This window comes from Drosophila innubila, chromosome X (assembly GCF_004354385.1).
Source record: "Drosophila innubila isolate TH190305 chromosome X, UK_Dinn_1.0, whole genome shotgun sequence".
In the NCBI taxonomy this organism is placed as follows: domain Eukaryota; kingdom Metazoa; phylum Arthropoda; class Insecta; order Diptera; family Drosophilidae; genus Drosophila; species Drosophila innubila.
In genome coordinates, this window is record NC_047626.1 from 21793009 (window position 1) to 21810714 (window position 17706).

At 37.6% G+C, this 17706-nt stretch overlaps 2 protein-coding genes across 2 annotated transcripts; one reads left to right on the forward strand and one right to left on the reverse strand.

Annotated features, from left to right (window-relative positions):
- The first annotated feature begins 11985 nt into the window (after positions 1–11985).
- On the forward strand, positions 11986–14167 carry LOC117793937 (testis-expressed protein 10). Its single transcript, XM_034634396.1, has one exon. The coding sequence runs from the start codon at positions 12052–12054 to the stop codon at positions 14047–14049; it is 1998 nt and encodes a 665-aa protein (XP_034490287.1). The 5' UTR covers positions 11986–12051; the 3' UTR covers positions 14050–14167.
- Positions 14168–14781: 614 nt separating this feature from the next.
- On the reverse strand, positions 14782–17622 carry LOC117793731 (WD repeat-containing protein 46). The gene is made up of 2 exons (XM_034634111.1): positions 15874–17622; positions 14782–15335 (listed from the first exon to the last, which is right to left on the reverse strand). The coding sequence occupies exons 1-2, from the start codon at positions 17530–17532 to the stop codon at positions 15144–15146; spliced, it is 1851 nt and encodes a 616-aa protein (XP_034490002.1). The 5' UTR covers positions 17533–17622; the 3' UTR covers positions 14782–15143.
- Positions 17623–17706: the final 84 nt, after the last annotated feature.

Below are 17706 nucleotides of genomic sequence, written 5' to 3' on the forward strand. Positions count from 1 at the left end.
AAGTGTTCGTGTGCAAGTAAAGGATATTTTCAAGTCGGCTACCTGATGCATTCAATGTGTGCTATTTTCAGAAATTTGATTGTCTTTTGTTTAGACCTCAAGTCTAATTCAGTTGAATTGTTGCAGGTTCCCATGCAGCTGTTCAGATGCGATTACACTTCGAATCACTTGGAATCGCTTCGATTTAATTTGATTTGATTAGCTTATTAAGCATACGCCACGTTGAGCATACAAACCTAATCGAACCTTATGCGATTATAGTAAATGAATAATGCAATGCAAACAACAAACATTCGATTTAAATACAAGGTGGATTAACCCAGTTAATAATAATGACTGTGTAATTATAATTACTATACTCATCGCTGATCTGATGCCAGGATAATAATTATGTATATGTGTATTTATTGCTTTTAAAGTATATTTATAAGTATTTATTTTTGGTACACTCATATGTACCTAATGAGCCCTAAATACGCCCAATTGACCAACATTCTGTTATAACTTTCCATTTGTGCCATGTCACACGTATCGTATGCGTAATTTGAGCTTTGAACGTGAAAGGGATTTGTCTACAATATTCATACTCAAACTCATATCGTATATAATGACATGAATATCCATTTAGCATGCCACTAAGTCAGACGGTTCAACTCCCACACAATGTGTATATTTCAAATCGAAAATTGGAATTATCCAGAACGAAATGTAATTACGCAATATTATATTTTGATATAACTTATTTCTCAGGGTTGCGCATTGCCTCAAAGGGTTGTCATTCATCGTGGATCCGATGATTCGGTCTATGGCAACGAGGAAACGCCTTTTTGCACAGTGGCGTCTATTGTGGCCAGAGTTTTGCTAGAAATCAAATGAAATGAATCGAATTGTATGCTGCATCAATATCAATTGAGTTGACGCAATTAGCACACCAAACACAAACACACATACATACACTCTCTCACACACACACAGACATCTCACGTGCGAATTAATCAAAGACTGAGACTTTGAAGCGTTTAGACTTTAAAACAGCGACAACCACCCCATTAAATTCGCATAAATTATTTATCCAACATTTAACTTCAAATGCCAATGCTAAGAAATTTTCTGTATAGGGAATGCAAACTCAAATGCAAATGCAAATGAAAATCCAAATGAAAATGTGTAACGAAGGTCAATGTTTCCCACACAGGTGCCATTTCATTTCAAGATAGTTAAGTGTATCGTAAATGTTTTTTAATTGACATTATGACTCAAATGAGCAGTAAAAAAAGCGCAACCGACAGATCTGTTATCTGCCTTAGGTCAATATACACTTTCCATATCAAGAATCTCTTATAACTAAATGAAAGGCGCAAATTATACTGTTAAACGTGTCAACCTGATGGTAAATGATGCGCAGCCTTTAGCTTTTGTCAGCTCACAGATTTTTAGCAAATTCTGCTACTCTCTCTCTTGCAGTATGGCAACGCCGCAGCATCTCAACAACAGGTGGGCAGCGCTTATTAAACAAGTGGTCAGTCCTAGTCTTTATTTTTTCCGCAACTACAATAAAAGCTATCTGTCTAAAAGCAAACTTTCGATACATACATAAATTTTCAGATTAAAGCCAATATTTATTAATTTATTTATTTAATTGTATCTTAGAAGTTACTCCTAAATTGGGCTGTAAAACGAATATAAGATTATCTAAAATTGTATATTTACTTTATGGGTTAGATTCAATGTCAGAATGTGCTTTTATAGATTTATTGGTCATACCTATAAGATATGTGGCTTGTTTTATAGGTGACGATTAGAACTTTTCATTTTTGACAATTACATACCAATTAATATTAACTTGAATTTGCCGCACCGGCCACCGCATGTGGCATGCCACACCCCACAGGTAAGGACAATTATATTTACCAATGTGAACTTTCGATAGCACTGCACTGAGCAAAAAATCAAGTATCAAGTGCTTAAAACGCCAAATATTCAAATTTTTCTCTTATTAAATTCTCAAATCTAAGTCTTAATCTTACATTATTTAAGTAAGATTTCTTCAGTCCGAAAATGAATTTAGAATTATTAAACTTGATTTAAAAATTATGATTGAAAATGCCGAATTCCGAAAATATCCTTTAACCAATTTCTGTGCTTATTTTTTTACGAGATAATCTAGAATTTTACTTGAATACAGATTCAATTTTCTGACATACAAAAATGTTGCTTCCCAAAATTTGTGTGCGCGTTTTCCGAAATTCGTACTTTTATCAAGTATGGATTTTAAGTATCGTAAGTACTTAATTCGTCGTCTATCGAACCTATTTTAAGCACGAGTTTTTTCTCTTTGTGTGTCTGTCGCGGTGTCTATGTGTTGGTTTTTGTTGCATTAAAAATGAATGAGTATTGAAAAAATAAAGCACTGCGGCACGTAAGTGAATGGTAAATGCCAGGTAAAGTGGTGGGTGATTGCGGTGGTGCAAGTGTGGGTCTGGATTACGCACAGGTGCGTTAAATAGTTGGCCCTCTCACAGGGTCGTTAGGGCCCAAACCACTTGTTGATTCCTACAACTCTCTCTCTCTCTCTCTCTTACTCTCTGTGCTGAAAAGCGAAAATTGAAAAGTGAAAAGTGGTGCACAATTGAGTTGCGAGTCAAGTGGTTGTCTTATTATTCCAAATGAGGTTGCCCAGCTGCGTGATGTTAACAGTTGCGTGCTTGCCGCCAATAGGTGTCGTGGTATGGGTTTTAGAGGGTGCCTGCAATCCTCCTACATTTTCACCTAGGACTCCAAAACGACAAACGATTAACAGGAGCGGAAAACAAAGGGATGTTCCCTATTTTGGGGTAACATTACAAAAAGCGAATGCAGCCAGCTAAAACCAACACACAATAAATGTCGCTACCAAAGCAATAAAATAAAATACCCAAAAAAAAAAAAAGAAAATAGGGAGAAGAACAACAACACGCACACACATTAAATACTGAAATGTTAGAAAAAGTCTCCCGAAAACATGAACTGTACGCATATGAAAATATTCAATAAATATTTGAAACCGCCTGGAATCAGAGAAAAACCTTTAAGCTTAAAGCTTACAGCATATTTTTATGATACAAATTTAAAAAATCATGCACTTCTAGATACTTTAAATGAGCGTGAAATATACCAACATTATTCTTTAAAGGTAATCTATGCAATTTCACCATGATCTTCAAACTTATGATTTTTATTACTATACTTATAAAGTAATAATTATTTTTGAGCAAAAAATTAAAACTCAAGAAATAATCATTATTTTTGAGCAAAAAAAAAATAAAACTCATAAACTAATGATTATTTCATTTTAGTTTTTTGATTATTTTTTGAGTTTAATTTTTTTGTTCAAAAATAATACTCAAGTTGTTATTTTGACTAGAAATGTATATAAATTTTGTCCATATTCAAAATATTAGCTTGACTTTTATTTTTGAGCAAAAAAATTAAAAACAAAGCTGACGTTGTTATTTTGACTAGAAATTTTGTCCATATTCAAAATATCAACTTGAGTTTTATTTTTGATCAAAAAAATATAACTTAAGAAATAATAAGTAGAATAATAAATATCTAAAATAATGATTATGTTCTTATTTTTTTAATAAAACTTATAATGACTGAAGTGCCTGATTACTTCACAAATGTTATGTTTAGTTATAATAAAAGAGATATTTTTTAGATGGAAATCAACAAAAGATTTTCGTTTTATAATTTACTTATAAATTTATAATGAAAACTAAAAAATAACGGGTACCTGCAATATTATTCTAAAAATGTAAAATAACAGTATTACCCTGTTTTTTAAGTAAAAATTTAAATTTTATTATTTCATAATTTTTAAGAGGTATTTAATAATTTTCTTTATTTATCCCATTACGTTCCATACTTTGAACAGGGCATCTTCCCGTCGATCAGGTCTTGCTTAGCTGGCGTTATGTGTGTGTTTTGTAGATGGCTGTAAAGCCGCGTCTCGTCGACAATTTTGCCATTAGATTGCAGTGCAAATTGCAATTAGGCATTCCGTGCCACACGCCAGCATTGGCGACAGGGCCAAGAGCGTGGGCCAAGAGCATTGGGCCAAGAGTGAGGGCCAAGAGCGAGGGCTTTGAGCGTTGTGCAGTTGTGCAGTTGTCCAGTGCTCCAGTCCGTTCAGGATGAATGTCAGTTAAGCGGATTTCAATGAAAGACCGCAAAATACTGCAGACCACATATTAAGCCAGCTGGAAGAGTTGGCCCTTTGAGCAGTTAGCTGGTTAGCTAGCTGATTAGCCTATAGGCCAGTCAATCAGTCAGACAGTCAGACAGTCAGTTGGCCAGACAGTCAGTTGGCCAGTTGGTCAATTGGTCAGTTGGTCAAACAGCAAAGCATTTAATCGCGCATGAGCCATTAGGAAAACACACAGAACACGGACTCGGACTCGGACACGGGCACGCTATGGCCAAGATATGAAACGTGACGGTATAGAACAAGGGGCAGCAATAACTGTAATAATAACTGACCACTCGTCAACAGGAAAAGCAGCAGGGTTAGGGACAACGACGAGGACGAGGACGAGGACATGGACACGGACGAGTTGCCGCCCATTTGGGGCCAGCAGCTAATGCAGCAAATGCTCCAACCTTTTGACAGTTGTTCGATTTTTTTTTTATGTTTTCCTTATTTTTTTCCCCCCTCCTTTTGCGCGTTGACCACAACATTGGTCGGCCACCCAACCGACACCTAATGCTCCTGACACTGACCGAAACACGATGGTCAACCAATGTTCAACTCCGCGTTTCCTGTCTCCTATTTGCAATTTATATATATATATAAATATTATTATTTTTTTTTCGACTTTTCCAAATCACTTTTCGTACTTTCACTTAATCAACGTGGCGGTAAAAGTGTACCGAGTTTACTCTGGAGCATTGCGTTTTGCAAGTTCTATTCATTCCTGTCCCATCCCTCGTTTTGTTCAGCTTTCTTCCATCTACTTCAACGGCTGCTGTCAATCAATGCGCAACGTGTATTGCACAACTCACTTTGAACAATTATAGATAGCATATCAAATGGTTCAATTTGATTGCAATTCATACGTAACACTCCCTAGATACTGGCTATTCGGATACCATTAATACAAAGCTGTGTATGTCGACTGCATTTCCCACAGCTGACTGACTTTCGATTAAAAGGAAATTGTATTCACGCCCTTGTCTAAAGCTACAGCTAAACAAACGTGTCAATTTTTATTTGAACCTTAGCTGTTAAAAAGAAATACGAAAATCAGCTGCTAATATTCATCTCAGAACTTTGTTAAGAAAGTAGTCATTACATTCCTATGGGTAAAAATGGGTTTTTCAAGCTTATCTGATTGGAAGTGGAATTTGTCTCATTGACTCACAGAAAACTTAAGCAAAAATTGTTCCAAAACTCTCAAAAAAAACGCACCCCAAACTGGAAAAAATTTTTTAAAGAAACGACCTGATTAATACCATTTCTATGGGAGCGATTAGCCTTCTACAAATTTATTTTGAAAGTATTCGTAAGCATTTAAAGTGACAAAAGAACATATGTCATAACATGTTTTTAATTTTGACAAAAGACGAAACTTATAACTTTTGATAATCACTTTAATTGGTGCTAATGCTGATATTGGCCAATTGTTCGTTTTCAAGATAATTACAAAAAAAGGAATTCGGAATACTGTTTTTTATTTAATTCAAAACTATTAAGTAGTTTATTTTTATTTAATTTTAATCTTTTAATATCACGAAACTTGCTGAAATAGGGTGAATAAGGTTTTAACTAATTTACTAGAAAATTCACTTTTTGTATTTCTAATATTAAGTAATTTTGTAACAGGACTGTTGCGATTCTATATTTATTTTGAAATTCTTCGTAATTCGCTTGAAAATATTCTCAATTTACTGTTTATAATTTGTTTCACTTTGTTAATGTGTGTATCTTTTTTTATCGTTTTGTTATTGCAATCTGAAAAGCATTTGTATCTCGTATCTAGTGAATGCCTTATCTTTGTTGTAGACGACAGTGTTGAGTGTTGAAAGCCATTGAATGAGTCGACCAAGAGAAAAGCTAACAAAGATCGCAAACAGAATCCAAAACTACTAAATTCTAAAAGAACCCGGTTATACCCCTATTTAGTATTACTTACAATGCTACATAGTTTTTATATATGGGCAATCCCACAAAACTTTCAACCGCAGCCAAAAACTTAAAATTGATTAAACACTCACATCTTGTGAAATTTTCTTCCAGAAATATTTTTAAGTTTTATGAGTTTACTAGTATGAGCAATAGTAGTTAACTAGTATGACTGCATCTTTGAATAAATTAAGTTTTTCTATATTTTTGCCTGTTTTGACAGAAGTTGACTTCCAAAATGGAGTGTTTGTATTAAAATTATATTTTGATAAAATCTTTTCTCAGAAGAAAACACTGCAATTCTAGTAATAAAGCTTCTTAGTGACTAAAAAAGTTAAATAAAAATTAAATAAGCTTCTAAATATTTTTAAATCAAATAGAAGACATTATTAAAATGCATCAATGCGTTACATTCTAAAATTAATCGCATTGAAATATTTCCTCAGGTGTCGCTGAAATCAGTGTTTGAAAACTACTTCTGTTTTGGTCGCTTGCGAATTTCTTGGCATGTTGTAATTTTCTTGAAGACGAACCATTGCCCAAAATCAACACTAACTGCAATTATAGTTTGAATTAATAGCTATAAGTCTTGCCTTTTGTAAAAATTCAAAAATGTTTTGGCATATGTTTTTTTCACTTCTGAATGCGTAGGAATGTCGTATTCCCCAAAAGTCATTCTCTCTCATTTCTCTTCTACAGTCAAACTTCGCTTCAACAAATTTAAAAAACATTGAAAAACAATTCGTTAAGAATTAAATTCATTCGGGAAATCTAAACCAGCATTCGAAAGGCAGCTGAGAAGGAGTCTTGTTATTGCAAACTTGGACAAAGTTGTTTTGATGATTTTCTAAAATTGATAGCTTGCAACTGAATTTCTGAGAATCGAAAAAACAAAAACAAAATATAAAAGAAGTGCAGTTGAAGATTACTCTTGTTTTTCTGTATTTTATGGAATTTGAAGCATCGGATTTTTTGTAATCATATACATACTTAAAAAGCGTATGAGACAAATATAAATCTTTAGAGATTTATATGCCTCAATGTAATTCTTAAGCTGTAATTGAAGTATTAAGTTCCAGTTTTATATATATATACTATATAACTTAGATGTTGATATGAATATAGCGTACATAATTTTTAATTACCTAACATATTTGACACAGTTGGTTAATAGACTTGAAGCTACTTCGGTTAGAAATGCTTATAGAAGAAATGCCAAGAAAATATATTAAAAAAAAAAAAATTAGAAACACCTCCGATGGGGTATAAAAAACCAACTCAATTAATACTTAGTTAGCATTTAAATTTTATAATTTTGTGTAAAAACACATTCTAAGATGACCTATGACAAATGACAAATATTTAACATGCAGTTAAACTAATATAATCAATGTTGCCAGATAGATGCAATTAACATGAAAATGAGAAAATGTAAATTAGAATGGCGAAAACGAACAAAACTCTAAAATGAACATCTTTAACGAAGAGAATATCTATGAGTCTATTTATATATCTATCTATCTGAATAACTACGTTGAGTTAAGTGCATGGAACTAGTATGTACTAGTATCTATATTTTATCTATCTTTGCTATCTTTATCTGAGTTACGTTTGTTTTTTTTTATTCTCCATGTGTTTATATGGACTACTTCTGTATGTATGTATGTATGTATAGAAGTCAAAGGTTAGCTAATAAAATAAAATAAAATAAAAACTACAAATGAGATGAAAGATGAAGACTAAATTGAGATCGATAAAGCAGAAAAATAAATCTAAAATAATGCTGCGAATTTATTTATTTTAATCATAATTTTATTTATTATTATTATTATTATATTGTAGTATTGCATTTCGTCAGATGTCGGTTCTCAGGAAGTGCCCCCATGACAAATGACATCATTAGGAATTAACCGGTAACTCGAACAAGACTCTGAATCTGACTCTGACTTTGACTCTTTGGTCTGCTGCCAAGATCGTTAATAATAAACGACGGCCACAACAACAGGGCGAAAAAAAATACAGAACAAAAAATAAGAAAGTTGCAAGAGCAAAACAGACGTCAAACACGTGGCTCGAACTGTCACAGCAGCATACACTGAGCAAAATTAGTGGAAATTCATTGAAATAAACTTAAAGATTTATTCAACGTTCAAAGGGCTTAAAGATTTTTAAGAAAGTTGTTAATAGTTTAAAGTTATACAAAAAATAATGATATTTTATAATATAGCAAACTAACAAAATAACAAATTTGAAAACCATTTAAAAATGATATTCATTTGCTTAATAATATATTTTTATTCAAAGCAGCTAGTAATAAAACAATAACATTAAAAACTAAGGGAAAATTTATAACATTATTTAATCTAAATTTGCCAGTTTAGGCACATTTTTTTTCGAAGTGTAGACACTACAAGTTTTTAAATGATATGCGCGTTCGCAGGGTTGAGGGATCAAAGTTATCTGTGTTTTAAAGAATTGCAGCTTTCCAATCTTCCAGTTTCACATGGAAATCGAATTGTCAGCGAAGCTTAGTTCCAAATAAAACTTGGAAAACATGTCAATTGGTCAGAGATCAAAAGGCAAACAGAGAGCTCAACTTGATGAATCATCAGACATGTGTACATTTAAATGTGGCAAGTGATACAGGTAAATATGTCAAGTTCGCAGTTATGGGGCACAATTACATGTAGATAAGATCTGACTTGCAACATAACGTGCCACAAGCCAATAACAAAACGATGACTAGACAAAAAGAAAATAATTATAGACCCAACTATCGTTTTAGTTTGTTAATTTATTAATTGTAAGGCAACAACAATAAATACATATTGTCTTAAATATTGCTACAATTTAGTTGCGATCAATAGCTTGATTTCCAATCAAATTTTTTTATAGTTAAAAATCTCAGTGCAATGCGGAACGGAAATGCCACTATACACACACACACAAAGAATTAAACAAACTAGATATGCATTAGTTAATGTGTGTCAACTAAATGAGGATGATAATACTCTTTCTCTCTTCTCTCTCTCTTTCAGTCTACATTTCTTGCTCTCCCACCTCATTGGAACTCACCTGTAAATACAGTCAAACAGAAGCACACACACACACACAAAGCCACTGAGAGCAATATGTAAATGTGTTCTAAGCGGCGGCCGCTGGAAGTTGAAGCTGAGCTTACAACGCCGGCTTTTGTGCTTTTGCCTTTGCTTTGCCTTTTATTGTTGTTATTGTTGTTGTTATTATTGTTATTGCTTCTGCAGCTGTTGCATGCGCGTGTTTATATTTTTCTTCGTAGTGTTGTTTTTTTTGCTGTTGTTATTTTGCTTCTGGCGTTTGTTTTTATGCATTTGTTGTTATTACTTTGCTGCTGTTGCTTATGTTGATAGTTAATTACAAAATAATTTGGCATATTGTTATCGTTGGACTCTTTTTATTATTTTTGTTACAGATTCTCCTGGCACATTTTTATTAACAATTGAACACCGCAAAAAAATATAACTATTCATTATACATAAAAGAAATTACAAAAAATAACAATTACTTAATACACGCAACAATAGGAAAACGGGAAAAGCGTTTCCTTAAATATTTTTGGTTTTACTAGTTACTGTTACAGTTACGAATTGAATTTTTTTGGCAGCAACATAAGCGCAGCCAGGCGGCGATAAAAAAAAGTACAACCGCGCAGGTTCAAACTTCGATTACAACTGAAGCGGCGAATTGTTGCAGGCGGACGACGACGACAACGGCGACGACGAGCGGCACGAGTAGAGAGCGCGCCAAAAACGAAGTGAACAAGACAGAGTTGCCAGCTGATGTGACGCAATTTTGTGTGAATTTCGTTGTTGTTCTTGTTGTCGGTTACTTGTTAGACCCTGTACCTTTAAATTGCAAAGTGATTATTAAGTTTGTCAACAGGGAAAGGTGAGTACCAGGTAGATGGAGACATTTTTTATCCCAAAAAGTACATATTGTATGTACACTATACATTTTTTATCAGCAACAGTCCAGTCGATTAAGTAGTCCTTTACGTCTAGATCGTCTTAGAGACTGTAAGAGCTAGAGCCATTGAATTTGGTGACACTTGGCTTTTGAATTGTGTCAGTTCCCTCTCCGCACCGCTTGTCAAATCAAAATAAATAATTTAAAATAATTCGAATTATAGTATGGACATTTTCAATAAAAAAAATCAACTACAAGAACAAATGGAATTTGTGTTTCAAATATATTAAAATATTTGTAATCACAGTATTTTTGCCAACAGCCAATAATCATATATTTAAATCTAAAAAAAAAAGTAACAAATAGCGGATATATCTAATTTTTATTATTTTCATCAACAATAGTGATTTATAAAATCAGTCTAAAAAAAAAATAATTGAAACCCATTTTTTTATATTTTTATTTTTTCATTTTTTATCAGAGTTGTTGAAGACTTTTTTTCTGATTGATAACTTAAAAATCTTAAAATTTTTATATTTTTAAGAAAAAAATTAAATTTGATGGGAGACGCTTAACCGAAAACGTTGATGACAGAAAATCGGAACAGGGTCTCTTACGGTTGAGTTTGCTCGACTTTAGACTTTTTCAACTAATTTTGTTTTTGTTTTAATTTATTTATCGTTTGTTTGTTTTGCTTGTTGTTGCAATTTTGAAACGCGAATCTGTGCAACACTGTTGTATGACGTGTTGTTAAGTCGTTATCATTTGAATTGCCGCGCCCACACGCTCGGGCAAAACCTTCGAAAAGTGGAAAAAGTTTTTCTCTTTGAGCTGTCCTTGGATGAAAGAAATGTAGTTGTAGTTGATATTGGTGTTGTTGCTGTTGTTGTTGTTTAGTCTTTGCGGTGCGCCTGTGTGAACGCTCCCAGCTGGTTGACAGCCCTGGCCACGGGGCTTCATTATTTAACACCAAGCCACAAAAGCTCAATTACACACTGCTCAAATATTGAAAGTAGTTTGCATTTTTTAACTTAAATACATCGATCGCACGCGTCAAATAACCAACAATATATCATAAATAAGGACAGCTGTCTCTTCTCGTCATCCTTTTGCACTATTTATAGGCACTTAATATAACATTATCAAGACATTAGCACGTTAACCCATTACATAACTAGTTGTTATTAATTTATGCTCGGAATGCGATTAGCTAGTCACTCAGTAGGCGTAGTAGCATCCACATTACTTGATGCATACTTTGTACCCATCGTAAGTCGTATAGATCGGAGAACTAATCGGTCAACCGGTTAACCTTGAATCAATTGCCAACTAAGTAGGATTTATCTAAACGACTGATATTTGGCAGCGTTTTAAACTAATTGCATTAAGCGAATTAACACACGCCCTGATTAATTGATTGACAAAATGGCCAATAAACTGGTTTAACAATTAGCGTGCGCTCACAGGATGTGGTGGACAGCAGGACATTATGTAATTGGCATCGCCTTTCAGGGTCACAAAAGGCCGCACCTTTCAATTATCTGTGTTACAGAAATCAGATTAAAACAAAAGCATTTCTAATTACGGGTGCAGCGCAAATTTTAAAATTTCCGCCAAAGTCGCGCAGCCGTTAAGGAAATCGATAGGTTGATATAATGGCTTATCGATTATATTGTATTTTATTGAGCAGATGATAGCACTGCATTAAAATTTCTGATTTAGCAAATCGCAAAATTAAATAAATTTTATTCTAAAAATTAATATCAAAAAGTTGACAAAACTCTGACAAAAATGTTAAATATTGTAAAATGGTACAACTTGCCAGATCGAAAAGTTTCGCTGGGTGGCAACCTTTTGTGTCAAAACAGTGCTTCCACACCAGTGCTACGGCACATGTTTTGATTTAAAATCGCAGATTCAGATTTCTGTGTTATTTAGTCAAAATGGGCGGACATCACAAGAAGAACTTGCGTGCGGAGAAGGCGAAAGTGAAATTGAAGGGCGCCAAGCTGCCCAAGGGCCTCAATGTGACGAAAACGGACTTTAAGGTGCGCAAAATAGAGATACGCGGACAGCTGACGGAATCGTCGCTAATCTCGAGCAACGGACAGCGGCGTCAGTTGAACCTGAAGGAGACCTTGTCCCGACTCCGGCACTACAATTTAAAGTTTCGCACGGATGCGTTGCGCAATGTGCGAGATGCCGTTAAGCTGGGAGAGGCGGAACATCTCGTTGGGCATCTGAATGAGCTGTTCCAGGGCATTGCCGGTGGCGCCTTGGACATGGAGCGGGATGTGCGACGTGAGGCATTCAAAACGCTGGATGTGCTGCTGGAGGCGCTGTCCACACAGGCGGTAGTGCCCTTCTTTCACATCATTGCGGCGTATTTGCGTTGTGCCATGACGCATGTGCAGCCGGCAATACAGGAGGATTCGCTGCTGCTGCTGGACGTGCTGCTGCAACGTGTGCCATCGAGTATGCTGGCGGAACGCAGTGCGTCCACCATCATTGGTCACTTCATCGATATGATATCGCGCACACGCCACGACACACAGCACACAAATCGCCTGCTAACTGTGAGAATGGGCCAGGGACAAGGACAACAGACGACCATCAAGTGGCGCACAAAGGTGCTGCTGCGTCTGCAGCAGATCCTGGGCACATTGCTGCAGCAGCACAACAGTGGGAGTGGCAGTGGCAGTGACGCCCATTCCCAGTCGAGGACAATTCACTTTGACAAGCAGACGCCACAGTTTTATAATGTGCTGTGTCCACTGCGTGTGGACAGTCGTGGTTTGCATGCTCTGCTGGGCGAGCGCCTGCGTCAGGCGGATGATCAGCAGCTGCGTGGTTATGTGGAGCAGCTGATGCCGCTGCTGCAGGACAACTGGCTGGAGGTGCGACCGCAACAGCAGCCACAACAACAACAACAGCAGCAGCAGCAACTGCTGCTCTCTGTGGATGCAGCTGAGAGTCTGCATGTGCTGCTGGACATCATGACACAGCTGTGGCAGCTGGTGCATCAATACGAGTCCGTGCAGCAGGAGCACACACGACACTTGAGCAACTGGATGCGTCAAACTTATGCCAGCAGTTTTATGCGACACTTTGTCAAGGATTGCAGCTATCCATATCAAAGGATTCCCCAGCTGACTCAGCCAACTCCTGACAAGAAGCAGAAGAGAAAGAGAAGCAAACTGAATGCCTCGCAAGGAGAACTGTGCATTGCCCAGAATCTGAGTCTGGTGCAGCTCGTCTGTCACTTCTACCCAGAACCGGAGGAGCAACAACGCGATGACTACAGTTCCCTCCTGATGTATATTAACCAATGTCTGCGACAGCTGCACAGCGTGTCGCCGGATGAGCAACTGCGTCTGGTGGCCGCATTGCGTGCCTTGTTGCTGGACAATGGCGACAAGCTGCTGCAGTTGCAGCCCCATCAAATGGGCAGCGTGATGAGCAACTGCATCGAGGCGTATGTGGCACAACACTATACAACACGCGAGGGTGTTGCCACACGTGTCCTCAATCTATTGTGCCTCGTTGTGCAGCGCAGGGAACTCTATGATGGCTACGGGGGCGAGGCACAGTTTGCCACATTCCTCAACTATCTGCCACAGTTGCTGCTGAAGCCAAGTGTGGCAGATGCCACATTGACGGCCATGTCAACACTCTGCCGCCAACAGAATGGCGTCTTCATGTCCGCTCTGGCGGAGAATGCTGTCCAGGTGCTGGCCAACTTGGAGCAGCTTCAGGTCACTGGCGACGCCAGCAATGATGACAATCGCCGATTCGAGAACCAGAAACGCATCCTCAATCTATTTTATTATGCCCGTCAGAAGAGTGATTCCAGCAGACTGCAGGCAGCTCTAAAGCATCTGGAGGAGCACTCTTCCGAGCGCATTGCCAGCTACTTCAAGTGCCTGCTAAGCTATGACTAAAAGCTGTAGGGGATTACCCGTTTTAAAGTCAGCAGCTAAACAGATCTAAGCTCTTAAATACATACTATAAACTAGGAAATGTTGTTTTTAATAAACTTTTAGAATAACTAAAGTCAAAGAGGCTTGTAGTTTAAATCCACCAATATCAAAACAAAACAAAATTCTTACAGTTTACAGCTCTCAGCTTATTCGATCCACTACACTTACTTATTACAAGGTTTAAATGAATTTATCTTTTAACCGTAAAGTCTGACCAACTACAAACTATCATGACTATCAAAACTCAGCCGATTTTCAAGCGGAATATCATTTTGATCTTGGTTTGGTATTTTAATTCATTCTTCATTCAACTTTTTTTAAATTCTTTTAAAAATTGTTTTCCTCTAGATCGACTCACATAGTTATTGATTTCGATGCTAAGATGCTTTTAAATCTTTATCTTTCCTAAATTCATTCTGCATTTAAATTTAATTAATTTCGAAAAAAAAAAATTCCCTCTAGATATGGGTTTAGATTATAATACCATAGGTTTAGATTTTAAGTCAAAGATTTGACTAACTTCAAACATTCATAACTTTGTAAAAACTAAACCGATTTTGAAGCGGAATGTCATTTTGATCATGGATTGGACTCTTTATTCATTCTGCATTTAAATCTAATTTATTTCGTAAAAAAAAGGGGATTGATAACAAACTCATAGATATTTTGACCTAAAGTGTATAGAAATTAATATACAATTTTAAAATATCTCTTGGATAAAAATGAAGGATACATCGAAAAACTTGCCCTCAACCAACTTCGTATGTCATAATTAGTTTAAACAACACTTAAACAATTTAAAATGTTTTAACATTGATTTGTTGTACCCGTACTGATACCGGAATCGAAAGAATAAAACTGAGAAAGAACCTTTTGCCAAAATAGTTGTTTCGAGACGTACTTGAACTAAAACCGGAACCCATATTTGTTGCGGTTTGATATTCTGCTGAAAATCCTAGCTGGTAATTTTTTTTTTTTTTTTTCAACTTGTATAACTCTAAAAAAAAGTAATCATTTATTATAATATTATATATATTTAGGTATAAAAGCAACAACTATTTCTTGGGCTTCTTGACGGGCTTCGGTTTGAAGCGATCCAGAACGGAGCGCACAGGTTTTTCTTTTTTCTGCTTGGGCCCAGACAAAGACGAATCTTCCGCCCCCTCGTGCCTGTCCTGATCTCGACCACGTTGCTTGTGGGCAGCGATAACGCTACTCTTGGCTTTGCGAATCTCCGAGATGAACTCCTGCGGAACAAAGAGAGAGGCATATGATTAAGAAAGGAATTGAAGATGGTATATTATGGTGCATCGATTTGTATTGGCCTCAAAAAAATGAAAAATGGTAACCCAAATTCGTTATCTACAGTCAATTTTAAGATGTTTTCACCAAAATAGCATAGTTCTACTAAAATCAATTCATAGTCCTCGCTTTTTGAGTTGAAAAATTTTAAATTTAAAAATTTTTGGCATGTTATAATTAGCATATCTTTGGTGTTTTTAGTCCAATCCTGAAAAGATTGGTATCAAAACTCTTGTTAGGACCAGGACTTTCAAAGAATTAAAGAACTAATTGTCCTGAAAACATAATTTACGTCAATGCAAGGACTAAAAAGACAACGTTTTTTTAACTAAAAAAGCTGGGACTAGGAAAAGATTGTAGAACTATGGTTTCCGGGTGAAAACATCTTAGAATTGACCGTAGACTTCGAATTTGGGTTACAAATTTTTGTGAAACCAATCAATGCATCCTTATGTATATATATGTATATATATTTGCAGTCACCTTGCGCTGCAGATCCTTGACGATTTGCTTGTTGCGTGCCGCCTTGACACTGCCACCGCGTCCCTTCATCTTGTGCCGGGGATTCATGTTGATTCGTGGCGGTTTCAAGTGGAACAGCTGCCGCTTAGCATCGACCTTCTCCTGCAGCGTGGGCGCATCCACGCCGGTGATCTCATGTGGATCCAATGTGATCAATTCGGGTGGAATCTTCTCGAGCAATGCATGCACTTCGTGCTCACGTCTCTGTTTCCTCGTCTCATACGGATTATCCTCGAGGGCATCGTAGTTGGGTTCGCCAGCGCCTGGCATCAGCAGAGATTGAAAACCATTTGCTGTGGATATGCCCAGGATATCCTCAAAGGGACAGAAGCGCATGCCATGGACAAAGGCATCGCAACGCTGTCGGAGATAGGGAAGATTATTCCGGTTGCCGGTGCCGCCGCCGCTGATCACATTCGTATAGGTCTCCAGGTAGTTGCCCTGGGATAACGCCAACATTCCCCGTTGCGATATCTCCAGCTCATTGGCGGGCAGCCGGAGGCGGAAGATTGCCAGCGGTTTGTCATTCAGATTGCGTATGTCCCACACCTTGACGGCCCGATCCAAGCCAGCGGTCACCAGATGCAGTCCCTTGGGATCCACAGACAACGCAGTCATCGCCGTGGAATGGGCGAGCAATTTAACCAATGGTTCACGCACCTTGGGTGACCACATGGAGACGACACCCTTGCCGCCGCCAATGCACAGCACACCATTGCCGGGATTGTGACGCATCAGCCGAATGTCACCCAGTCCCGTATTAAAGTTGCCAACCAGCTCACCCATGGACACATCCAGCCAGGAGGCATAGCCCGCATTGTTGCCGGCGGCGAGTAGAAAATGATAGGGTAAAAAGTCGAGGCAATTGACACGGTTCAAACGCTTGACGCAGTGCAGCTCGGTGCCCTTGTTGTCATAGAAATAGACCCATTCCTTTTGGGCCACCGCATACATGGTGGGCACATGCAGCCACTGCACATCCGCGATGCTCTCCATCACATTGAACTCACAGTGCAGCTTCTTGGTCACCCAGTCGAAGGCGGCGACATGACCACGCCGCCCACCCAGCAACAGATGCCTGCCATTTTTCGTATACCGCATCTTGTATGGTCCAAAATCCAGTTTCAAATCAAAATGTTTGGATGCCGATTGTAAATCCACATTGGCCACAATTTCCGACTGACGATACATGGCTGTGGTCTCCTCCTCGTCCGCCTCCAGCTGTCCGGGTGTCTCCTGCAACAGGAGCTCTGTGCGTGCCGCCTGCTCGGTGGCATATTCCAAATAGACTTCCTTGCGCTCCTGCTGTTCCTTGAAGTGACGCGTCTTGACGCCGCGCGAATCAACGCCATCACCACGCGAATACTTATCCAACACTTCCTGTGGTATCTTCTGCTTCTGCACCCTGTCAACCTCAGTCTTCTTCTTGTCCGCATTGCGCTTCTCGTTGTGCGGTTTCTTTAATTTGTAGTGCGCCTGCATCTTCACAAAATCTCCCGTGAAATTTTGTTGTTTCTTGCGCTTGAGTTTTATGTGCTTCACATCGTCCGATTTATCAGTGGCACTATCAAAATAACGTGCTGGCGGCTTATTGCGCCCCTTTGGCGCTGTCTTGGTCATTTTGCAGATTCTATAATATTGCTACAAGTTTATAAACAAAACACACACAACACTCTTTCAAAGTGCGCAACGTGCTCGTGCTGATTATTCTGACAATTCAGTTGTATCGCTATCGGCATCGGCCTATCGAAATGGCAGGCACATATGTTTAGCGGAGCTGCCAACCTGTTTGGA